The sequence below is a fragment of the Misgurnus anguillicaudatus genome, chromosome 22, assembly GCF_027580225.2.
Source record: "Misgurnus anguillicaudatus chromosome 22, ASM2758022v2, whole genome shotgun sequence".
Taxonomy (NCBI): domain Eukaryota; kingdom Metazoa; phylum Chordata; class Actinopteri; order Cypriniformes; family Cobitidae; genus Misgurnus; species Misgurnus anguillicaudatus.
Window position 1 is genome coordinate 31,973,177 of NC_073358.2, and position 26,475 is coordinate 31,999,651.

The following is a 26,475-nucleotide window of genomic DNA, read 5'->3' on the forward strand; positions in this document are numbered from 1 at the left end:
TTTTAAGGTAAGTAGTTGCAATCAATTTATTTAAGCTACATTTAAACAAAAAAGATTAGTAACGTAAAATAAAATATAAAACTTTTGTTTAAATGTAGCTTAAATAAATTGATTGCAACCACTTACCTTAAAAAAATTGATTAAATTCAATGAATAAATTTTTTCAGTGCACAGACATTCCAGCAATACACGGAAAATGCATCCTGGATTTTCCGGGATCGTTTATTTTTTTGTTAATTCACACTGCCAATGATTTGCCAGCATCTGCAAGGTCCCGGAAAGACACGTGACCTGTTTAAAGTCATGCACTATCTTCTACGCAGCGTCTGAAGATTGCATATATTATTTATTTTTTCTCTCTGCACTCACGTGTATTTTTGTTAATGATAAGACTATAAAGGAGCGTATGACGCGCCGTTCTATGCTGTGAATGATCTCAGCTTTAGTGGATATTTGACGAGCTTCCTGATCTCTGCTTTAATCCAGTTTTCAGACATTTCTCATAGTGATTGTTATTATGCATTTAAAACCCCCGTTTTGAGGAGCTGAACGATATATCTTGTTGGGATGACGCGTGGGCATTTTTGTTAATTATAAGCTAAAATGAGCACGTGACGTGATACTCTTTTATGCTGCTAAATGATCTCTGCTTCAGCGCGGTAAGTGACGAGTTTACCTGATATCTGCGTCTGACATTTCTCGTTATGAATGTTGTAAATCCCTCATTTTAACAAGATGACCCAACTTCATGTTGCCATGACACACGCGTCCTCATTACGGCACGCGCGTCATTGTTTATCCGTCTCATTTATCATTTCCTGATAACTGATTCAATCTAATTCGCGAGATTTCTCGTGAATGTTGATCTGCATGTAAATCTCTCGTTTTAAAGAGCGTAACCATAACTTTTGTTGTGATGACGCTAGGGGTGGAACGGTACACAGAAGTCCCGGTTCGGTTCGTACCTCGGTTCAGGCTTCACGGTTCGATTCACTTTCGGTACAATGGAGGAAAAAAGCAAAACAAAAATGAAAAAGGCATTTTTTTTTAGTACTTAAGATAATCTTAAAAACATAGGTGTCCTTATCAGTGTTATTTTGAGATGTCATGAATATGAACTGAAATGCATTTAACATACTATCTCGTATTTCAAAAATGTATACCACTTTAAGTAATCTTGTACTCATCTTTCATACAAATATGGGTTCAAATGTATTACAAGTGTTACCTAAATACATTTTTAAATTACATTTTTGGCCTTATTTCATATGAATGTACTAAAGAACAAAAAATAGGCTTGTAGGATGAATTAATAGGTGTGTACGACTTCAAGAGGCGCTGCAAGAAACGACAAGTGGATGACGTCAGAGTAACGCGAGAGCGATTTGAAATCAGCCTCCGCAAGATTTCTCGCGGTACTCTGACGCTGATGGCGCTGCGTAAAGTTTAGCACACTTAAAAAACTGAAAGCAGCTGAACTCGACAGAACTGCCCTGCGTATGCCTGTTGTATATAGCAGGACAATTTATCTCCTACTTCTCAGCGTGAGAAATACAAAGTGTGGCGTTTGAACTGACTGTGTCAAGGTGAATGCGTGAGACTTGAGAGCCCTGATTAGATGTATTTCCACTCACATACCTAACAACTGCTGAACAACGCCGACGCACAGTCCTCGTCTTTTCCACCACACTCTCGCCTGTATTATTGTAACTGACTGGAAAACTGAAGTTTTGCCAAACTTGCAATCTTAAAGAGGCCGGCGGATCCTCACCACCATTTGCCATACTCGCTGTCGCTGCTATCTCACTCACTGGACCGTCAACCTGACAAAAAACTGCAGAGTGCCAGAGAATGTAGACGGGCTTTGATAGAGCGCATACATAGGCGGAGCTCGGCTGCATCGGCGCCAATCAGAGCTTCAGAGCTAAAGCGGGGCAACAGATTAGCTGTCCATAAAGAACCCGCGGATCTAACAGTAGTTCCGCATTACATTAATTATTTTGCACGCAAGTTTTTTTTATTTTCATACCGTGTATTCTCCGTTTAAATTCATGCACCGAACCGTGACCCCCGTACCGATTCGGTTCGGAACGAATACATGTATTGTTCCACCCCTAGATGACGCGCGTCCTCACTACGACACGCCCATTACGGCATTGTTTCGGCTTCTTGTTCACACAGGGGGTTTTCCGTGTATCTTACTAGGTCCTCTTTACGGAAATGATCCAAGAAGATTCACCCAGAAGCTTGTCTGGCAATTTTATGGGTATTTTCTGGGACCAAAGGTCTGTGTGAATGGGGTTTATGATTCACGGAAACCCCTCATGCAGTGTGAATGAACAAAAGATCAAACGAAAAATCCATGGTGCATTTTCCGTGTATTTTCCGAAATGTCTGTGTGAAAAGGGCTCATGAGACTTTAGTCTGGATTTCACAGACAGGGACAAATATAAATAGTATAATTTCAACACGGCAAGTCATGTTATAGTCATGAAAAATTTTATTCATTTATTTGTGTCCATGGCACGAAATTCAGCTTTTTTCATGCCTTGAGCTGATTTCGTGACTGATCTCACGGAAAACTGTTTATAACAATTTGTGCAAGTGACACGAAAAAGACATTCATCTTTTTCGTGTCACTTGCACAAATTTTTATAAACAGTTTTTTGTGTCCGTGGCATGAATTTCTTTTTTCGTTTCATTTTATGTATTGTTTTCTTATTTTGTTCTTCCTATTTTTAAATCATTGTCGCTTGGGATTGTGGTTAGATTTGGGGTTTGGGTTAGGATGTACTTTATGTATTGGTTTCTACATGTTTTTCTTCCGCTTTTAAAACTATTTAGCCTGCAGTTGGGGTTTGGATGTCAAAAAATGTAACAGAAAGTGATTCTAACCCCAAGCGACAATGGTAAGAAAATAGGAAAAAACTATGAAAAAACAATACATAAAATGAAAAGAAAAGGACATTCGTGCTCAAGGGATGAAAAAAAATGAATCGTGCCATGGACACGAACAAATTATTACAAACAAATTTTTTGTGACTATAACATAACTTTCTGTGAGATCAGTCTGTATAATTTCATGTTTATCCCCCCATAAAAATTTGCACAATAATTTTAACCAAATAATTGTTCCAATACAACTGGACATATAACTAAACTAAGTGTGAGACATCAGTAAAAGCTTAAATCTAAATAAGTAATTCAAATAACTAAAAAAGAAGAGAAAGAAGCTTTGTTTGGGATAGATTGGGGCAAAGATGATTTTCCATGTGGTAGCAGCAAAAGCACTGGGGGCGTGGCTTCTGTTGTCAAGGACGACAGCATCAACACACATCGTGGTGACAACACACACACTCACAGAGAGAGGCAACGAATCCGCCTGCATGTCTCACTCGGTCAGTGGATCAATTCCTCTTCCAGCAGATCCAGCTAGACAGCACCCGAATCCAAAGTGACTCAAGATCGGATCAGTGCCTGTCATTCCCAGAGAGAACCGCAGCAACTGGATGAAGTACAGAAGGAGCTTTAAGAACGGGAGGAGGGACGCCGGTTAACAGATTAAAGCCCCCCTCTCTCTTTCTCTCTCTCTCTCTCTCTCTCTCTCTCTCTCTCTCTCTCTTTCTCTCAACTCTAGGCACCGCATGCTGTAATCACATTGCTTCTGTGTAATTTTCTCCTCTAAATTACTTGTTCTTCCTTTCGACACTGCTGTGGTTTTGGGAAAAAGGCAGAGCATTCAGAAGGACTTTTGTGTCTCTTGTGTATTCTCTTTCTCTATCAGTCTCTCTGTCTTTCAATGTAAGTGGAAGGTGGGTTTGGGGGGAGTGATTTAGGGAGTGGGGATAAACGTTGTGGCCAGCTGGAGAGATGGGAAAATCCAACAGCAAACTAAAGCCGGAGGTAGTGGAAGAGCTGTGCAGAAAGACCTACTGTGAGTATTGCAGTTGCTTTTTAGCTGGTTAATTGCATGTTAAGTATCACTGTATTTCTTCTTTCACTGTGTTGAAACTGAATCAGACATGTTACTGTATATACATATATTTCATAAAGTCAGCATTATAGTTACAGCTCAATGGATAGTGCACTGTTCAGTGTGTGTGTGTGTGTGTGTGTGTGTGTGTGTGCGTGTGTGTGCGTGTGTGTGCGTGTGTGTGCGTGTGTGTGTGTGTGTGTGTGTGTGTGTGTGTGTGTGTGTGTGTGTGTGTGTGTGTGTGTGTGTGTGTGTGTGTGAGTGTGTGCATGTCTCAACAAACAATGTGCTACATGCATGTCATCAAGAGCTTTGTTGTTTGTTTTTCTGGTTCCATCTCATTAAATCGATTGGAACCAATCAGCATTTTTTGTCTGGCTTTATTGATTGTTCTTCATTGCAAATCATATAATCGTTTGTTTTGACTAGCTTGTTTCTCCAAGTGCCTACTTGAACACCTGCCAGCTGTTTATGTTGAGTAAACAAGGTGCAAGTTTAACTGCTAATTGTGTTGCAACAGACCTTCCCTAAGGTGTATAACAGATATTTTGATTATCATTAACACATCAATAGGCTTTGAATAAATTAGATTACTGAAATGAGAAATGGTTTTAAAACCTTGCTAATTTGAATCAGGTATGAAATACTGTAGGTGGAGTTCATTTAAGAGGGGAAATTGTATTTGTTTTGTTTTGTATTAGCACTGGTATCTATAGATGATAGATTATTCAATTATTGTAGCAAAGCTATTATTCGGTGTATATTTGTATTTGCTTGTGCACATAAAGATATAAATAACACTTTTGACATATAGCGTTCCTGAAACTCACCTGGTATAGCATTCCATTAGCAATGCAAAAGTTATAGTTTTGATTCCCAGGAAACACACACAGTTCTGTTTTGAATTAATGCATAATTTACATTTTATTTTTCAAAGCCGCTGTGCAAGTTCTCTATGGTTTGCCTGTTACAAATGTGAACCGTGGTTACAATTCAACCAAGTTCTCCACTAAACATAAATGAAATCTAAGCACACCCACAGCGGCAGTCGACCGTTCAGGTTTAATGAGCATCTTCGGAGGTTGGGCTTTGTGCGCAACGGGGGGTAAAGCAGGCCTGTCAGGAAATAATTTCAAGCTTCTTCTGGGTTAGCTCAAAGAATGTTGTACATGTAAGAGGCCTTCACAGACAATGGTTGCTGTCAAGCTGATGCAAGCCAAACATCAAAGGCGCGTGCCGGTCAGTATCCAGTTTTTTTTTTTATTTGACTATGGTCCCAAAAGCGACCTGCAGAATATGTGTTTTTTATGGGCTACTTCAGAGAGTATTTTTTATTTTATTTAAATGTGACATTTCACAAGACTTTTTTAAGATGTCAAATAAATCATTGGTGTCCCCAGAGTACGTATGTAAAGTTTTAGCTCAAAATACCCCATAGATAGTTTATTACAACACGTTAAAACTGCCACTCTGCAGGCGCGAGCAACAATGTGCCGCCCCGGGTGTGCCCTTCAACATGCAAACGAGCCGATCTCTGCACCAAATGGCAGTGCTGCGGCTGGACAGCGCAGATTAACTCCTTCCCCGCCAGCGTTTTTTAAAAAAGTTGCCAGCCAGCGCCAGCATTTTTCATTATTTTCACAAAAGTTTAATGCCTTCCAGAAAATGTTCTTCTTTAAATATATAAACAAACAATATATCAGATGAAACAACAGACCCTCTGATTTCAAACAAAAAAAACCTGTTTCATCCTACCTTCATTGTAATCTTCTCTCAAACATAGGGTAGGTTTCTTCAAAATCACCCAATTTTAAGCAAAAAGCTGAGATAATTCCATTTTTGCGAAAGACTTTTGATAGAGATCAGATGCAGAGCTATCTTTAAAACGTCTCGGTTACGGATGTAACCCTCGTTCCCTGAAGGAGGGAACGGAGACGTCACGTCGTGACCGACGAATTGGGAGCTCGCTTAGAGAGACCAATCTGCTTCGAATACTACTAAAACGCCAATGAACTTGGCATTGAGATATTTGCATAATGCTGGCGCCGCCCCGCCAGGTGCGTATATAAGACACACGTGCAAATAGGGAAATCAGCTTCTGTTCGCTGAGAAAGCCGGAAGGTGACCGGCCTAAACAGCAGGTGGCAGCACCTGTGGCGACGGGACGTGACGTCTCCGTTCCCTCCTTCAGGGAACGAGGGTTACATCCGTAACCGAGACGTTCCCTTTCAGTCGGTCACTACGACGTCACGTCGTGACCGACGAATTGGGAAACCCTACTAAAACGCCACTAGGGGCTGACCTCTTCCAGTGTCTGCTTAAAGCCCTCCGGTTCCATTTAAGGATAGGAGAATTAGGTTTCAAGGCAGAAGGCCGGGCACTAGATGTTCCTTTAACCCCACAGTAGTGCCAGCGACTGGGAAGCGCCCTATCTGAGCGGTATAGGGACGCTGCGGAAGCCACCGCCCCGTTAAGGGCTAATGGTGGACGAAAGTCAACCGTAGTTGAGGTATAATGACAGCCGTGGCTGTGTAAGCAAAGCAGTGCTCTGCTAAGGGAAACGTGGGCTAGTAGGATTAACCCCACGGAATAATACTCACAAAGGAACCCGTTGGGACACAATGTGGGGCCCTGGCCAAACACGTAGGTTCGTAAGAATACAGCTAGTGAAAGGCTGACAGCCAATGCTCCGCAACAAAGGCTGTCAAGGCAGTGGAGAGAGCAAATCAAACCATTACGCATTTTTGCTCTGTTAGCCTTCCATACTGAAACTCAATTTGGAGCCTCAGTCGGAGGCTGCAAGCCGACTTGCGAGTCTGCCCTCCGTGTCCTCCCTGGTGAGGACAGAACACGAGAGGATACAGGCTCGATACGAACATTGTAGAATCTAATGAACGTATTAGGTGTCGCCCAACCAGCAGCTCTACAAATGTCTGTTAGCGAGGAACCACGAGCTAATGCCCAAGATGAGGCAACACTCCGAGTGGAGTGCGCTCTCAAATTAAAGGGGCAAGGAATGCCCTGCAAATTGTAAGTCAGGGCGATAGTATCAACTATCCAATGAGACATCCTCTGCTTAGTGACAGCTTTCCCTTTCTGCTGGCCACCATAACAAACAAAGAGCTGGTCTGAGGTCCTGAAGCTTTGCGTGCGGTCCACGTAGAATCGCAGTGCGCGTACGGGGCACAACAAAGCCTCGGTTGGGTTTGCCTGCTCCAAAGGCAATGCTTGCAAGCTCACCACTTGATCTCTGAAGGGAGTAGTGGGAACTTTGGGCACGTAGCCTGGTCTGGGTCTCAAGGTCACGCTCGAGACAGAAGGACCAAACTGAAGGCACGAATCGTCAACAGAGAATGCATGTAAATCCCCTATTCTCTTCACCGAGGCCAATGCTAGTAGGGTCAGAGCCTTCATGGATAGAAGCTTCAGACTCGCAGACTGCAAAGGCTCGAACGGAGGACTCTGTAGCGCTTTCAGCACCATGGACAGGTCCCAGGGAGGAATAGAAGGAGGGCGCGAGGGGTTTAGCCTGCGAGCGCCTCTCAGGAATCTAACAACCAAATCATGCTGGCCCACTGATCTGCCGTTAATAAGTGAGTGATGCGCAGATATAGCGGCGATACTTTAATAGTGGACGGTGACAGCCTACCATCTAACCTTTGTTGAAGATATAAAAGCACAATGTTAATAGGGCATTCTCTGGGGTCCTCGCGTTGCGAAGAGCACCAGGTGACGAAAAGGTTCCATTTTAACGCGTAAGCCCGTCTCGTAGACGGAGCTCGTGCCGCGTCAATGGTGTTAGATACCGCTTGGGGTAAATCACTTAAACCTTGCGCGCGCTCAACGACCAAACGTGGAGATCCCACAGGTCGGGGCGCGGGTGCCATAATGTGCCCCCTCCCTGAGAAAGAAGGTCCTTCCTCAGGGGAATCCGCCAGGGAGGGGCTGTCGCGAGGAGCATTAGTTCCGGAAACCAATTCCTGGTCGTCCAATATGGGGCGATCATTAAAAGGCTCTCCTCGTCCTGCCTGACTTTGCACAGTATCTGTGCTATTAAACTCACTGGGGGGAACGCATATTTGCGCAGGCCCCGCGGCCAGCTGTGTGCCAACGCATCCACGCCGAGGCTGTCCTCGGTTAGTGAATAAAACAGGCGACAATGGGTATTGTTCGGTGACGCAAATAGGTCTATCTGCGCTCGACCGAATTTCCTCCAAATCAGCTGGACCGTCTGGGGGTGGAGTCGCCATTCGCCGGGGCGCGCTGCTCGGGAAAGCGCGTCTGCCGCTGTATTGAGCGAGCCCGGTATGTAAATGGCACGAAGGGACCTCAGATGCTTCTGACTCCAAAGGAGGAGATGACGAGCGAGATGCGACAGGTGACGAGAGCGCAAACCGCCTTGACGGTTGATATACGCTACGGTCGCAGTGTTGTCTGAGCGCACTAGTACATCCTTCCCTCGCAGCTCCTGAGCGAAGCGTACGAGTCCCAGATATACTGCCCATAACTCGCGGCAATTGATATGCCAATGCAACTGGGGTGCTGTCCACACCCCCGAAGCCGTGAGCTCGTCGTACGTGGCTCCCCAGCCCGTGTCGGAGGCATCTGTATGCACAACAGCATGCCGGGAGACCTGTCTCATGGACACGCCGGCCCTGAGAAACGCGGGGTCTGACCACGGGGGGAATGTTAGGCGACACGCAGGTGTAATGGTTACACGATGGATGCCAGCGCGCCACGCTCTCCTCGGGACTCGATCGTGAAGCCAACGCTGAAGCGGTCTCATATGGAGCAGCCCGAGCGGTGTCACGGCCGCTGCTGCTGCCATACGCCCCAGGAGTCTCTGAAATTGTTTCAGAGGGACCGCATTCTTCCCTCGGAATGAACCGAGGCAAGTCAGAATTGATTGGACGCGCTCTTCTGTTAAACGCGCCGATAAATCGATCGAGTCCAGTTCCATACCGAGAAAAGAGATCCTCTGCGTGGGGCAAAGTTTGCTCTTTTCCCAGTTGACCCGAAGACCCAAACGGGCGAGATGTTGAAGTGTTAGATCTCTGTGTTCGCACAGCGTCCGCCGAGAATGCGCTATTATAAGCCAATCGTCGAGGTAAGCCAGAATGCGAACACCGCTCTCTCTGAGGGGCTTTAACGCCGCCTCTACCACTTTCGTGAACACACGGGGAGAGAGAGACAGCCCGAACGGTAGTACTTTGTATTGATATGCCCGCCCCTCGAACGCAAACCGGAGAAACGGTCGGTGACGAGGGAGAATGGACACATGAAAGTACGCGTCTTTCAGGTCTATCGCTGCAAACCAATCTTGGGGGCGTATTGCACTGAAAATTTGTTTCGGTGTAATCATCCTGAAAGACCTCTTCTGAAGAGATTTGTTCAGGACACGCAAATCCAAAATCGGTCGTAACCCGCCGCCTTTCTTGGGTACTATGAAATACGGGCTGTAAAAACCCGATCTCATCTCGGTAAGAGGGATCGGCTCGATCGCGTCCTTCGCCAGCAGGACTTCGACCTCTGCACGCAGTACATGTGCAACGGACGCTTTCACCGTGGTGAAACGTATGTCCGCAAATTTGGGAGTGTGCCGATTGAATTGAATTTCGTAACCGAGGCGGATCGTGCGTAAAACCCAACGAGACGGACTGGGAAGCTGAAGCCAAGCCCCCAGGGACCGTACGAGAGGAATTAACGGCACTACCGGTGTACCCGCGGCGGGGCAGCGAGGCGGGACAGGCGGGACTGCCGGTGCGTCTGCCGTGACAGCATAAGCATCTACAGTATGTGTGTGTGTGACACTGACCTGAGCCCGCTGAGGTAAACGGTCGTCCGGTCTCCTCAGCTGAGGACGCAGACTCCGAAGGGGTTGCTGGTGGTCCGGTCTCCGAAGGGGAGAGCTCGAACTCCTCAGAACACCCACTGGCGACAGAGGAGAGGGAGGAAGAGCATCTGACTGCCCGCTCACATCTCTCTCGATCCTCTGGAGACCTGGAGAAGGAATAGGAATGCACTCTTTTTGTGGTTTTGTGGGTGCCGGCTGAGAAGCCGGCGGAACAGAAACAAAACGAAACAAAAGATTTTCCACCCGGCCCTCTACCGGTGGAAGGAGCGGTGCCGTCACCGTCTCCCTTAGAGTGATCCCATCCAACTCCAGGTCGCCCGTCTCAGGGCCGCTTCGATTTCCGTTTGCCACGGGAAGCGGGTGGTGCGGGCGGGGCGGGCTGCCGACGGCTGTTCCCTCTCCGTGGTCTAGAAGACGTTCTAGCGGGGGGGGCGGAGGCAGCCGCCGGAGGGCGCCCTCGGCGAGGAGCAGACGGGGCCGCCGGCGCTGGGGGGCGAGATGCAGGTCGCTTGCGCCGGGGCATGATCTGAGCGATCGCTTCCGTCTGCTTCTGGGCGGCGGAGAACTGCTGGGCAAACGACTCCACCGACTCGCCGAACAGGCCTGCCTGGGACACGGGCGCATCCAAGAACTTGTTCTTCTCTGCATCCGACATGTCGGCCAGACAGAGCCACAGATGGCGTTCCTGGACCACCATCGTGGACATCGCACGACCGATCGCCTGTGCCGTGACCTTCGTAGCACGGAGGGCCAGATCCGTAGCGGCCCGGAGCTCCGAAAGCACAGGCGAGTCGTGTCCTCCCTCGTGCCGATCTCTCAAGGCCTTGGCCTGGTGGACCTGCAGCAACGCCATTGCGTGCAGGGCTGAAGCCGCCTCTCCACATGCATGAGAGGCAGCCCCCGTTAGACCGGAAGCCTGTCTGCAAGCACGGGAGGGGAGGGCGGGGCGATCCTTCCAGGTGGAAGCGGTGGCCGGACACAATTGCATCACAACCGCACGCTCCACGGGGGGGATTCCCGTATAGCCCTTAGCGGCTCCATCGGTGAGGGAGGTGAGGGGGGAGGGCTGAAACGGCCGTAAACGGGTAGAATACGGCGACCTCCAGGTCCTGGTCAGCTCCTCGTGCACCTCGGGGAAGAAAGGTACCGGCGGAGAGGGTTGTGAAACCCGGGCAGCTCCAAAGAACCAATCATCCAGGCGGGACGGTTCGGGCTGTGGGGGGTGAACCCACTCCAACCCGACGGTCTCCGCCGCTCGAGAGAGCACGGCCACCATCTCTGGATCGAAATCCGGCGTCACGACCCTTCCGGAAGGGGGGAGGACATCCAGATCCTCAGAGGTAGAGGGCCCACCCTCGGATGCTGCGGTCTCCGTGGACCCGGAGGGAGGCACGACAGATCCAACAGACATCGTAGAACACGACTCTGAAGTTTCCATCGGCGCATCAACCGGCTGTGGATGAGGAGGCTGAGAGGCAGAGGACGAATCCCCTGCCCGGTTCAGCACAGTGATGCGGAGATCATCCTTCGAGAGCTTCACAGCCGCACCGTGGCGGCGATCAGAGCTCGTCGGACGTGGGTTGCGTTTTTCCCGGAGGAAAGACAACCGTCTCCGCAAATCCACAAGGGACATGTTCTCGCAGTGAGAACACTTACCCCCAGCGAACGCTGCCTCAGCGTGCTCGATGCCCAAGCACGAAAGACAACGCTCGTGACCGTCCTTCGGACCCATATACTTCCCGCATCCAAGATCGCACGGACGAAAAGCCATCCTGAAAAGGACGCTAATGTCCGGATATACGAGAGAGTGGCTGCCTTTAACAAGGCACAAAGCTCTCTCGTATCACTCTTTTAGGGAAATTCACTCAGATGCTCAGTTGATGATGCGCACAGGGAAGGCAACGCACACACTAAACTCAAACAAACAAAAAAGATGCAGAGCCTGTGGAATACTGCGAGGCGTCCGCTGTGGTACTGCCAGTCCAACCAACTTCCGCAATCGATCCCAACAGAGTGAAGTAGCTTCTCAGTAGCAGATACTGCCGGCTTTCGAAGCGATAAAAAGCTGATTTCCCTATTTGCACGTGTGTCTTATATACGCACCTGGCGGGGCGGCGCCAGCATTATGCAAATATCTCAATGCCAAGTTCATTGGCGTTTTAGTAGTATTCGAAGCAGATTGGTCTCTCTAAGCGAGCTCCCAATTCGTCGGTCACGACGTGACGTCGTAGTGACCGACTGAAAGGGAACATACACAGAGTTCTTTCTCTTTCACGTGAGGCGCTACTTCCGGTATGTATAAGTTGCGGAAGTGCGCCACTTGGTGGATAAAAGCGGTATTGTGGAAAATCTCGTCATTGGCGGGGAAGCGTTTTCTCGAGATATCTCGTCAATGGCGGCGAAAGAGTTAAGGGGTGGTATTATCCCCTTCTGACATCACAGGCAGAGCTAAATTTCAATGACCTTTTTTCACATGCTTGCAAAGAATGATTTATCAAAACTAAGTTACTGGGTTGACCTTTTTCATATTTTCTAGATTGACGGAAGTCCATTTCAATCATTATTTCTTTTTATGCCGTAGGCTAGTATGGCTTTCTGTCTTTTAAAAGGTTGTCATGTTTTATACCGAAGAACTTGATAATATATATGTCAAATTAATATTACATTACAGAATTCAATGTATGTATAAGACCCACATAGGAGTGTCTACATAACATTAAAAGAGACATATCATGACAATCTGATTTTTTCCATGTTTAAGTGCTATAATTGGGTCCCGCGTGCTTCCATCAACCTAGAAAATGTAAAAAGAACAACCCAGTAACTTAGTTTTGGTACACCATTCTCTGCAAGCATGTGAAAAAAAGCTAATTAAAATGTAATCCCCCTGTGATGCCAGAAGGGAACAACACCGCCCCCTAATCTGCACCATCCAACCACCGCACCGCCACCCAGCGCAGAGATCAGCCCATCCGCACCCCAAAGGACACACCCAAAACGGCACATTTTTGCTCATACCTACAAAGTGACAATTTTAACGTGCTTTAAAAATGATCTATATGGTATTTTAAGCTAAATATTAACATACACAAGAGATGGTAGCCTGAATGTTCACCTGGATAAAATGAATGGGAAGCAGGTACCCTTTTAAAAACTACACCATTGTTCCTAAAAAGTGCATATTAGGGCCTTTTCAAAGGGTATCGTCCGAGTGACAGCTTTTGATATTTTTAGTTTTCTTTTGTTTAAAGTAACTTTATTAATGTTAATGATACTGCTAGATTATATCTTGTATTTTAAGACAAAAGAAATAAACTTTGGCTTTGTATTGATGACTTGGCCTGTATTGATGTCTTACCTACCGTAAGACACAAACAACTGGGAAAGACTCATCGAGAGATTGTATTATTTTCCATTGCTCATGGCTCTTTCTTTGATTCTTCCATGATGAGTCAGTGAATACGAAGGTCTATAATTAGCTTAAGACAAAAATAGAAGTTCTTCGCTCCCCAGTCATTACAATAAACAGTGTTCATACGCACATACATGCACCTGTACACATACTGTACACGTCTTCCATTCACTTACGACAAACTCAAATACACATGCAGTGAATCAGATACAAATCACATATTTGCATTTCAGTAACAGCTTCATGTACACACACACACACACACACACACACACATCAAGAGACAAGCTATTCAACCAATTTCTCTCTTCTGTTCTACCTTCCCTTTTCATTCATTCCTCCCTCCTTCAAATCGATTTACTTATCGTGGCAGACCAACAAATGTTTTACCTCAGAGGCATGTGTAGTGTAAAGGACATCCAATGTAGCCTTCCATTCTTTATCATCTGGCTTTCGGTGTATTTACGCTCATATGTACCACATATGCACTACAAAGGACTTAAGAAACATAAGCATGGTAAAACTAGACTTATTTGACAATAAACTTTTATGCAGACTCCTATGGACAGCAACTAGATATGATATGGAGTGTTTTTTTCATTCTAACATCATGGATTCCTACGTCCTTGCACTGTTATTGTTGCTTTTGTTATTATTGTTTTCACTGTAATTTATCAGCCATCTATCGGTCACACATCTTCATGTAATACAAATTCAAAGGTTAAAGTTAATCAAAATTAAACGTTGGAAAGCGCTGAAATGCAACATTTTACGCATGAGCCCGTGTTTCCGGTCTGCTGCATTTGTATGCTTATAAATGGAAATCAATGGAACCAAATGTCTAGTGTGACCGTGGCAATACAAATAATCTGCAGTTACCATGGCGATAAGATACTGTATATCTATTGTTCCATTCAAAGAGACCTAGTATATCTTCTTGCTTAGATGAATTTAATCTCCTCACTGGGCCTGGCTGCTCTGCACTTTGCACAATGAATTTGTAAAGTGTATCAGACAGAGATAGTCAGGTAACGTTATAATAACCTCCAGAGCCAGGTTGTAACATCCTGCCAAACACAAATACTATATCTCTTAGGCACTTGTGTTTACACTTGTATTAAGGAATATCCTTTTTAAACAATCACCAGAAACGATTGGTAAAACCAGATATAAACAGAACAATCTGTATGAATTCTTCTATAGCATTTAGGGGTGCACGCCGATGATGCTCGCTATGCTTCTCAATGAATTACGGTGAAATGCTGCTACATCTAAAAGCCAGAGGGCGCTCTCGTGCAGAAACTCAATATGCGCTGCAGACGAAGAACCATACACATGCAGTTATGACATGCAGCTCACGTTCTTTCTGTCCTGCGTTCCAGTTCCTTTTTTATGAACTTCCCTCGCTAACTTCCCTCAGTCTCGTTCACTCGGATGTACGTCATTGCTTACGTTGTACAAGTACCCACTACTGCTGAAACACTTGAAGTAGGTTCAAATGGATCGCCCTAAGCCCTTGATCACATGGAAAGTGGAGACCGCCCCCTCCAAGTGCAAAGCGCGAGTTGCTGAAGTGACGTCACAATCGTGATGCATTGTGGGATATGGAGCTGCCTGAAGTGTACATATGAAGTAGACTCGCTCCCTCTGTCAAAATCGAGGGAGCGAGGGTCTGTCCATATAAACTTCCCTCGTCCACTTGACAAAGTGGAACGCACTTCAAAATGGCAACAGGGATTCCCCTGAGGGGAAGTGTTTAGGGAAGTTCGCTAGTGCGTTTCTAAAACTGGAGTGGAACGCACCCCGGATCCCATTTTTTAAACCCTATAGCGAACAGCCGTTTGGACTACAGCCCTCACAGTTTTTTGACTAACCTCCGCCCACAGGAACACGTCAGTCGCCAGCTAAGTTAACGGCAAGCTAAGCTGCTATCGAATCACAACACACTAAACAAGCTACACAATCAGAACTCGATACGTATTTCTGAAGGAGGGGCTTCATAGAACAAGGAAGACATCAGCCCGTTTTTTGAAAAAAATACCGCGTTTTTTACACATGAAACATTAACACATGCTATATTGCGCACTGTAAAACACAATCAAAGCTTCAAAAACACAGAAAGAACGGGGCCTATAAGGATATATTTATATTGCTGTTGTTCTTCAAACCTTTTCAGGTATTTTCATGATAATAAAGAATTCAGATCGATAAGGACCTACTGATCAAAAGCCGTAGTACATGAAATAGCTGTAAATAATATCGGCTGTGCGATTCAGAATAGTTATCAGCCACGTATTAGTAGTGTATATAGGCATTCAGTGTTGTGCCTGAAAGAGTTCATTGAACAAAAGTTCATGAACTCGTTCATATTTTGGGCGACCATGAACTGAACGTACTATATTACTGCCTGATGAACTTTACTGTGAACTCGTTCATTGGTGTTTGTGAACGGCACGCTCTCTCAGTTTAGCATCGTTCAATAGGGTGCCAGATTTCTATAGAGTCTTGCAGGCGAAAACCAGGCTAAAAAGACCTTAATGTGTAGCGGAAAAAACACCCAATCTGACAACACCAGCCACCAGTTTTTTACATGGCTGCATGCATTTTCAAAACAAAAAGCAGCATGGAGGCGACGCACTGACTCTGGACTCACATAGTTTAACATTAAATAACATCACATTTGCCCAAATTGTTAACAAATAATATAGGCTGCTAACGCATATTCTGGATCTTGAAGTAGACTCTGACTAAGCTCATCCTATTTAACGTGCACATGCAGTGTGTGATACCTGCGAGTTGTCCTGCACACGACCCCGCGCAGCGCTTCTCGCATGGTGTGCGCCCCCTTGAAGCACCCGGCTAGCCTTTCAAGGTATGTGCAAGCGAATACAAAAATTAAAAGACAGTCAATGCTAATGTAAACCCTAGTTGGATAAAGATTTAAAGTTGGATATGAAATCTATGCATTTAGCTTCAGTGTTAAAACTGATAAAATAATTGCTGTATGTGGTTCTATATGGGCTATAATGGCAATAATTAAAAAATAATAATGTGAAAAAAAACCTATAAATTAGTTCATTTTTAAAACTGTGAACTAGATCAAAATTTTGAAATATGAAACATGAACTTAAAGGCAGAATAGGCAGGAATTATCTAAAAAACTTTTTTTTTACAAATTTGTTTAAACTGTCTTTATATACCAATACATAATTAAAATGTAAGTACTCTGAAAAAGACAGTATAAAACTCGAGTGTCTTTAGACCTCTCACGTTTTAAACACAGCTCATTATTTCCATTCAGGACGAAACAAATGATTAGCTTGCGCGACTATCACTCTATCTCACGACCATGGCACCACCCCTGTTGCTATGGGATCTGTCCACACATGCACACACCTAATTGATTTGAACGTGCACGAAGCACTCTAAGAAGAGCAAAAGTACGGCAGAGAAAGAGCATTCAGAACTTACAGTACCTGAATATCCAGTCAGCGAAGGCAAAAAAGGAATAAACGAAGGAATCAAACGAAGGTAAATATCACGTGGCTTTTCCTCGAGTCGACGATGCGGTAGCGGTATTGTCTCCGGAGTGTAGTTCATCACGGAAACTCTTCCATGCAAAACACTGGCTTAATAGTGAGTACTAAAAGCCATTCTATTTGTTTATATTCATAGTGATAAAGGTAGGTGTATTATTACATGTGATTGTGACATGATGTTACTGCATGCACCGCGCTCTTTCCTCTCCGCTTGTCTGAGGTAAATGCTTCTCAGCACGTCGCTCGTTCATGTGTTTTGGGGGCGTGGCTTTAGAAGAAACCCAGAAGGGAGGGGGTGGAGTGAATGGAAAAATGAGTTGTGTTTAAAACAGTGGTGAGAGGTCTACAGACACTCGATTTTTATACTCTCTTTTTCAGAGTACTTACGTTTTACTTATGTATTGATATATAAAGACAGTTTAAACTAATTTGTAAAATAGTTTTTTTAGATAATTCCTGCCTATCCTGCATTTAACTAGTTCATTTAAAAAATTTGTGAACTGAACTTTGAACTAGTTTATGTAAAAAGTGAACTTTCGCAACACTGTCGGCATTTATCGTTGTCTTCTACCTGTCACCCATTCTTCCTTCCTTACATCCACAAATAGTGTTAATCAAATCTCACAGCAGGTGGACCAGAGTAGGGAGGCAATACAACCGGCCTGATGTGGAGGGAGAGATTGATCAAGATTAAGAATGTGGGCAGCCTGGCAGGGGACGTCCACTTATTCAGCCAAACAACAATACACTACAGTTTAATGAGGTGTTTCTATTGATAGATTGAATGAGCACTTTGTTCTTTGATCCTGTTGACTTAATTGAAGTACATTAACTTCCATGTTATTAAAGTCTCATGAGAGTATTCGTCGATTATTAGAAGACTGTTAGGTGTTAGGGTTAGTAAGTTGATATGTACTTGCAAAGTTACTTGTATACGGTTTCAGCAGTAACAACATAAACAAGTGTCTGTCGTGGCCCGCACGTAACTTCCGGTAAACTCGGCTAAGAATAAATAACAACAAAGTTCTTTAAACGTAGTTTATTTATATAACAAGCAAAAAATCAACACATAATTAACATGGAAACCAAAACATTTGTTATTTTCGACAAGGCATTTGTTCAAGAGATCAGTTTAGCAACTAGTTAGACCATTAAAAAAAAAAAAACGGAAGTAAAGTTCAGATCCAGACGTGTATTGCGTCAGCGGACGTGCGTCTGATGAAACCGTCTGTAGTATGCATATTTGCTGACGTTTTGGGCTTAAGGATATGACAGAGGTCTGAACCTGGTTCACTATGAGCCAAATGCTTATAGAATATAATTCATGAGGAGCATTTACATAACGCACAGTTCTAGCAACAAACTAAATGTAATGATCTCTGTGCATAATATTCAATGTTTCTGCTCTGATTTGCTAGAATATTTTCAATTTTATTTCATTGAGGAGTGGGCTGTTATCTGTTCAGCATATCTGCTCTCCTCCCATTTTGCATGTTGTCAATAGCAATTGATGTTTCAATGTATGGGATCTTGAAGGTTAGCCCATTTTATTTCTGTGTGTTCTGTTTCTTTAGTCCCATTGGTGGGTTTGTAGCAGCTTGATAGCTGTTGCAAAAGCTGAAAAATATTTGTTTAATATTTTTGCAGGTGTCAGTAGAAGTCAGTGGAGCAGTTGTCTTGAGGGAACGTAAATGAGGGCTGCCAGCTTGCTGGGGGCGTTTGCTGTGCCGGCAAAATTCAGTGCATAAATGCCCACCACTAGTATCTGAATGAACATTGAAGAATCCAGTTTAGCTTGTTGTCCTTTAATAGGAGTCAACATGCCATTGCATTACATGTTTACTTGATGTTCCTGGGGCACTATGTTAGACAGGGAGGAGACGTAAAGAATTTAAAGTGGAATTCAATGGATTTGTCTTGGGCTACAAATATCAAGTATAAGTAAGGCTTCGCAGTGTGACAACCAACAGAGTTTGATGGTGTTGAAAATGTACAGTATGTTTCCCATCCAAGATTAGTGAGAAAGACTGATACACTCCTGACAGAGATTGAGTGGGTGACTAACTGACAGGACTGGCCTGATGAAGAGCACTTGTTGGTGTGGTGCAAGATGAAGAAACTGGGCGTTTTATATTAATATCTTAGCATATTCATGATCGATGGAATTTAAATCAGGTCGAGCATGATGCAACATAACCACACATGGTGCAAGATTTTGTAATTTTACCACAAGTGGCTTATCACAGAAGAGCTACAGTGTTGCTATTTACTTAATGAAAACAAATTCTGTTTGAAATTATACAACTCAACTAGCACTGGTTGTAAATGTATCGCCCGATTGCTGTTTACAGTTTATACATTAGGAAATAATGTTGCTTATACCAGGCTAGTTTATTGGTGGTAGTCAACAGATTTTTACAATTTATGCTTTTAATATTTCAACATCATGGCTGTCTCTGATTTATACTGTTTTCTTTGTCATTTCCTTAAACTCTAATTTCCTCTAGCCACAGCATCTGTAAATGTGGATGCATTGAAGAATTAAGGAAAGGTGCCCTGTTGGACAGATTAGATGGGGGATTGCTGGGTTCTTGTGGTGTGTGAAGATGGTTGAAGTGTTGTCTTAATTTTCTTTTTTACACAGGAGGGTTTTTTATCTTTCGGTATTAATTCTCTTTTGTTCTTTGTTGTAGCAGATGGAGATTCATGTAGTAGTTGTTTTGGGTCATCAACACTATTGTTGAGGGGGGGGGGCACACTTGTGTTATAGCCTGACCTCTGGATTCACTCTCCCCTCTCTCTTTTAATGCAGACATCTTTATATATTTAACACTTAACTCACTTTTATTTCAAGCTTACATCACTCCAAGATGGCGCCAGTGTACCCGGCCTGCTGTCTCTCTGTCTCTTGTTTGTCTCAGTTTGGTGTACCTGTGCGTCTGCCATCTGTGCTGTTCATTTTATTCATGATTTTGCATTGGTCCATTTATTGGGCACGGGGCTGTCGTCTAGTGGTTAGAGAGCTTGGTTGGAACCCAACGTTTTGAGTCTCACGGCCGACAGGTTGCAACTGTGGTGCACTTGAGCAAGGCACATTAAAGGTGCTCTAAGCGAATTCACGCGTTTTAGACCATAAAACATTTTTTGTTACATAGAGCAAACATCTCCTCACTATCTGCTTGCTGCCTGTTCGCTGATCAAACTGTAAAAAAACGCAATCTCTGTAGACAGCCCAGGCTCTACAAACTTCAATATAAACACAATGGCCAAACCTAGCACCACGAAACAAAACAAAGTGTTCCAGCCAATAAAGGGAGGGGGAGGAGTTAGCTACGCTCTGTTTGTTTGAAAACAGTTCAAACATAAACAAAAAGTGACGTCTCGCAGATTTGCTTAGAGCGCCTTTAACCCCAGATGCTGTAGGGATAGCTGTCCACTGCTTAGGGTTCAAGATGTTTTTAATTAACGTTGGTAGAAATATGGGGAGAAATAACACGTTAAAATTTTAACACATTTAACCTAATCGAGCCAGTGCTGCATAACGTTTCACATGTTTTTAGGACTTGCTAATTTAAATATTTAAGAACAAGACACGAAACAGATCTCAATGAAGCACATACACACGGTTTATAAAGCTTTGTGTGTGCTCATATCTAAAGCTTGTGCCCAGAAAGCCGGATCTCAAGGCTTTATACAGCGCGAATGGTAAAGACTGCACGCAAACGACAATTGCTACCTAGAAGCTTGAACGGACATATTTACACAAAATGATCTTAAAACACACCCTGTCCTAAAATCTGACGCTGTTTCTAATTTTTAATAAAACAACACACAAAGAAAAATATCACTCGTCATTTTTGCCCGATTAACTGTTGTAACTTTAATAATGATAAATCTATATTTAATTTATAGACGGTTTTAGCAGTAACAACATAAACAAGCGGCTGTCGCGGTCCGCATGTAACTTCCGGTAAACTCCGCTAATAATAAATAACAACAAAGTACTTTAATATTTAATTTATAGACGGTTTCAGCAGTAACAACATAAACAAGCGGCTGTCGCGGTCCACACGTAACTTCCGGTAAACTCCGCTAATAATAAATAACAACAAAGTACTTTAAACATAGTTTATTTATATAACAAGCAAAAAAACAACACATAGATTACCTAGGAAACCAAAACATTTATTTTCGACGAGGCATTTGTTCAAGAGATCAGTTTAGCAACTAGTCAGACCATTAAAAAAACGACACCGGAAGTAAAGTTCGGATCCAGACGTGTATCACGTGCGTCCGATGAAACCGTCTATATAGTAAATACTATGCAGTATTTATTATATTATTTTTATATAAAGACTACTTAATTCAATTCCTGTATCTTAATGTGCAGCTATTTCATTGCTATAAAACAACGTTATTTTGTGTATTTGGTATAATACAATGTGTTTGAGTGGTTTATAGTTAAAAAAACCCAATTTTTTCCGCATACCATACATTTTTGTAGCACCAGATATCCCTGTCTTTCTGAAATACACAGATTTTGTACAAAGCTTATTGATGTGAAAAGCGCTGTGTGCCTGATTGGCCAGTTAAACTGTACATTGTGATTGGCATGAATACCTGTGACGTCAGCTGGAAACGCTCTTTACCATGTTTGAAAGATTCGCTCACAATGCAATGCTAACAGGAGTTAACTTACAGGCTAAATCCGAAGCGGGAAGAATTATGATAATGTCGGTCTTTACTACATCAGCAATCCCAGGAAGTAAACTATCGCCTACAAACTCGCATCATCATTTACTTTGGGATATGTACCTTTTGCATATCATTAATTGCATGCCAATATTTATGTTTGATTAAATTAGATTAATTAATTGGCTCATTGTGTAATTAATACGATTAAAAATTATAATCGCTTCCCAGCATTAAAATAAATTTATACCACGGGTCTGTTGAATGCTGCATTCTGATTGGCTGAGAAATGTTCTATGGGTGTTGATTATTTTTCTGTAAACCGCACACCTAATTTTCAAATGTCTTAAAAATAGGCACCAGAGCAATGTTTGTGGTAACCGTGGTATAAGAGGAATAATTGACTCCGGTCCTTTGAATTGTTTGAGGGTGATGCACACCTGCGGTGTAGCGTCACTCCGCTTCGCGTCGTGCCGCATTGCCACCTTGGTGTGCATTATTTTCTTATAATTCAATGGACCGTCGTCAATTATTCCTTACGTATTCAATACACATAATCACACTGATCAACAATTCTATTTCTACTCATCCAAACTCAAAAAAGCTGATCTTTGATTTACAGTAATGTTTCATTTTTCTCTATCCCTAACAATTTATTGTCCTTCTTCATTTTATTTTCTCTGCTCTACCTTTTGCTGGATGCACATGGGTGACCTTGGTAATGAGTACACCACTTTTAGTGAGAGAGAGAGAGAGAGAGAGAGAGAGAGAGAGAGAGAGAGAGAGAGAGAGAGAGAGAGAGAGAGAGAGAGAGAGAGAGAGAGAGAGAGAGAGATAAGAGGTAATGCAGGGTGACACCACAAACATTTGAACAACACTCACTTGCGTATTATTAAGATGTAAACTGTGAATATCATGTCAACAAAAGCTGCAATGGTCAATGCCCATCTTATTTAAGGTGCCCGAGGCAAACAAAGACTAATACATAACGCTTTTAAAGAGTTTTTAAAAAAGGGTTACTTCAGCTTCATCCTCCGCTGTGTCATCTTTTCATCATCTTTTGCATTTATTTTTCATTTAAAACATTGTATGTGGTTTTAGTTGAGGATCTAAGCAAATATGGTACCAATACGAGTTCTCATTATCCAAGTATGTTACAGAACATGAAAGTAAGTCTTCAGTAGTATTTCTTTATTGCTATACTTAAAAAAATAACATTCTGCTTGTTTTTTTACTGTATAGCATTCGTCCACTGTAACAGTGGATATAAAAAAATGTGCCTGCATGTGTATAAATGCTTGTCAAAAAGTTGCCTGTGATGGTTTAAGGGGCTGTCAAATGTAATGACAATGCAGTGACAGGCCTAATGTTAGCTGTGTTGACATGGCTGTTCACCTCTAAGTGGCTACAGCAGCTCTCCTGTCAGCCATCCACGATTTTTCTGTCTCCCCTCAGCTCATTCAGAAGAACAATGACGCTGGTTATCTAAGAGCGGAATTACAATATTCTCATGAGAGTTCAGCTGTTCCCTGTTTCTTCTCATTTTCAAACACTTTCATCTAAAATCTGTAGTTTGTCCAAACTCTAACTGTCTTCTGTATTTTGTCTTGTTCTGCAGTTACGGAGAAGGAAGTTCAGCAGTGGTAAGTTTGCTCTTTTTCTCCCAATCTCACCTTTCCAAAAAATGGACCAAAAAGGCTCTTTGCCTTAAAGGATTAGTTCATTTTCTTAAAAAAAATCCACATAATTTACTCAGCACCATGTCATCCAAAATGTTGATGTCTTTCTTTAGATAGTCGAGAAGAAATTATGTTTTTTGAGGAAAACATTCCAGGATTTTTCTCATTTTAATGGACCCCAACACTTATTAGTTTTAATGCAGTTTAAAATTGCAGTTTTAAAGGACTCTAAACCATCTCAAACGAGGCACAAGGGTCCCATCTAGCGAAACGATTGTCATTTTTGGCAAGAAAAATAAAAAATATGCACATACAACTTTTCGTCTTCCTCCTGTCCTGTGACGCGCCAGCACGACCTCACGTAATACGTCATCATGTCAACAGGTCACGGATGACGTATTTGAAACTACGCCCCAGTGTTTACAAGGGTGGAGAAAGAGGACTGTTCTGACGTTGTTGTATGATAATAATTAATGTCTTTGTGTCAGTTTATTGTTTAAAATGGTCTGCAAATGTGTGTTTCATATATGTAACTCGTGACCTTTCGATGTCATTACGCAATTACGTGAGGTTGCGCTGGCTCGTCACACAGCTGGAGGAAGACGAGAAGTTGTGGTTTAAAAGTGCATATTTTTTATTTTTCTTGGTTTTGCTAGATAAGACCCTTATGCCTCATTTGGGATCGTTTAGAGTCCTTTGAAACTGCAATTTTAAACTGCATTAAAACTAATAAGTGTTGGGGTCCATTAAAGCCGTTCTAAGCAAATTGGTGTGTTGATTTTTGAAATGTGTTTTCAAACAAACTGAGCGTAGTTAACTCCTCCCCCTCCCCCTCCCTTCCGTGCTTTCATGAACGCGCCCAAACCCAACCCCCAAATCCTTCTTGTTATTGGCTGGAACACTTTGTTTTGTTTCTTGGTGCAGGTTTGGCCACTGTGTTTACATTGAAGTTTGTAGAGCCTGGGCTGTCTACAGAGATCGCGTTTTTTTACAGTTTGATCAGCGGACAGGCAGCAAGCAGATAGTGAGGAGATGTTTGCCGTATGTAACAAAAACATTTTTATGGTCTAAAATGCGTGAATTCGCTTAGAGCGCCTTTAAAGTTCATTAAAATGAGAAAAATCCTCGAATGTTTTCCTCAAAAAACATAATTTCTTCTTGACTGAACAAAGAAAGACATTTTGGATGATATGGTGGTGAGTAAATTATCTGGATTTTTCCTTCAATGAAACACTTTCCATATGAATTTCATGTTTATATGTTGAAAACTATGATTTTGGAACATTTTTGTGTGAATCCCAAAGGATCATATGCAAAACATATGTGGTGACATGTTGAAATTTGTTTGGAATATTATATCGGCTTTGTTTTGCATGGCTAAGATGTGAAGCGAAAGCTGTAGTTATTTACATAAAGTGGTGTTTACATAGGCATAAAATAAATTGCTGAAGGTCATTGACTCTTTGCTGTGGGTTGCTATAGTCATTCATAGCCTACTTGACCGCTGCCACCCATGCCACGCCGGTCACCCTCTGCACTCCCATTTTGAGTCACAGCTCATTTGCATACATGTTGGCAACTCTCACTGGAAACAGTTAACTTTAATATTCACTTTGTCACTGCAAATCACTGAATACCCTTTAAAAAACAGCTTTAATATAAAAACATTACTACCAATTTTTTTGCATTGACTGTGGGCTGAACGAATTTAAACCACAGTCCCTGTGCCAACAAACTTGTCTTTAGCGAATCAGTTGGGACTATGGTATGTTACATCACATAATTAATATTCATGAGCCAAACTCACAAGATTTAAAAAGTGTCCCCCACAATTTTCAGATCATTTTTGCCCCACTGCAGAAAATCAATTATCATGTCACAGTAATGTAAAATTCCGACAATAATCTTATTACCAAAATATTTGAAAGACTTGAACAGAACCAAAAATCTGTCATTGCCTTTGTTCTCAGTTTCTATGGACACAGCTGTATTGTGTTCTTAGCCATGCAAGTGTATTGTTCTGGCAGATTATTTGCTTCAGTAGATAAATATGAATACATGTGGTTGTGGTTCGAGTGGTGCAGTTCGTACACTTGCTGGTCTATAACCTGCTTATTTTGCTTGTTATGGGCACTTTGTTAACAGCAAACTATGTCTGTACCACTCAACCACACCAGCTGACGCATTCATGATGTGATGATCATCGTTTTGGAATTTCACTGCTTCTTTAAAGGAAAACATCACCGTTTTTCAATATTTTACAATGTTCTTACCTCAACTTAGATGAATTAATACATCCCTATCTTTTTTCAATGCGTGCACTTTTAATCTTTGTACAGCGCTTTGTGAAGGTGTTAGCATTTAGCCCAGCCCCATTCATTCCTATGGCTCCAAACAAAAGGTTTTTTTTTGTGCCACCATACTTACCTGTGTAACTACTCATGTAACAGTCATTAAATAGGGAAAACATGGAACTGTTTGGTGGCTTATAAATTATAAATTTGGTGGCATAGGAATGAATGGGGATAGGCTAAATGCTAACACATTCACCAGGCACTGTACAAAGATTAGATATGTAGGTATTATTTTGTCTAAGTTGAGGTAAGAACATAGCAAAATATTGAAAAACTGTGCTGTTTTCCTTTAAAGTTTACATTTTGGTTATGTTGAATCATTCTCCCTCGTTCTCATTCTCCCCCAATCTTTATAAATTCTTAACTCCACAAGCCAACAGCTATTCTCCTCCTGGCTGCTCTCTGCCTCCCATGGCAGATGGGAAATGGTTGACTCTAGGCAGGGTGCCCAGTAGGAAAAGAGAGAAGGATGGAGAGATAGAGAAAATAATACAACAACAAAAGGGCAGAAGAAAAAGGCAAGAGAACCACCAAAAAAGAAGACATGAAAATTAGGCACCCAGTAAAGTAATAAAATGATAAGGGAGAAATGAGTCTAGGCAGTGAAATACATGGAAATCTAAATGTATGGAAAGATATGTCGAAACATTTACGCCCATCACTTGTCATTTATGTGACAGTTTAATCCACCTGCATACGTCTAGCACTCATACACTTCTGATTCAAACACTGACAGCTGACATTCTACTTTGTTCAAACCATTCACTGGCATCTCACGAGAGGCTGCATGTGAAATTCAGATTGCTCTGTCATTGGAGACAGGTCTGTTAAAGGCACTACTGTATTGCATTGAAAGCAGGGTCCCTAGAGAACAGCGTTGTGCTGATCCGATCAGTAACCAGCAAGCGTAGACATGCTTGGCACACACACACATACACACACACACACACACACAGTACGCGGCACTTTCAT

The 26,475-nt window shown here is 42.9% G+C and overlaps 1 protein-coding gene across 2 annotated transcripts in view; it reads left to right on the forward strand.

Moving 5' to 3' along the window:
• Positions 1 to 3,278: 3,278 nt before the first annotated feature.
• The window catches only part of ncs1a (neuronal calcium sensor 1a), a 33,824-nt gene continuing 10,627 nt past the window's right edge, over positions 3,279 to 26,475 (forward strand). The window contains exons 1-3 of one of the 2 annotated variants that reach the window (XM_055199520.2): positions 3,279 to 3,668; positions 3,785 to 3,934; positions 23,089 to 23,113. In XM_055199520.2, coding sequence (XP_055055495.1) covers positions 3,871 to 3,934; positions 23,089 to 23,113 — 89 coding nt within the window. In that variant the 5' untranslated portion in view covers positions 3,279 to 3,668; positions 3,785 to 3,870. Of the gene's footprint in view, positions 3,935 to 23,088; positions 23,114 to 26,475 lie in introns of both variants that reach the window. The other variant, XM_055199519.2, reaches the window with a different exon arrangement.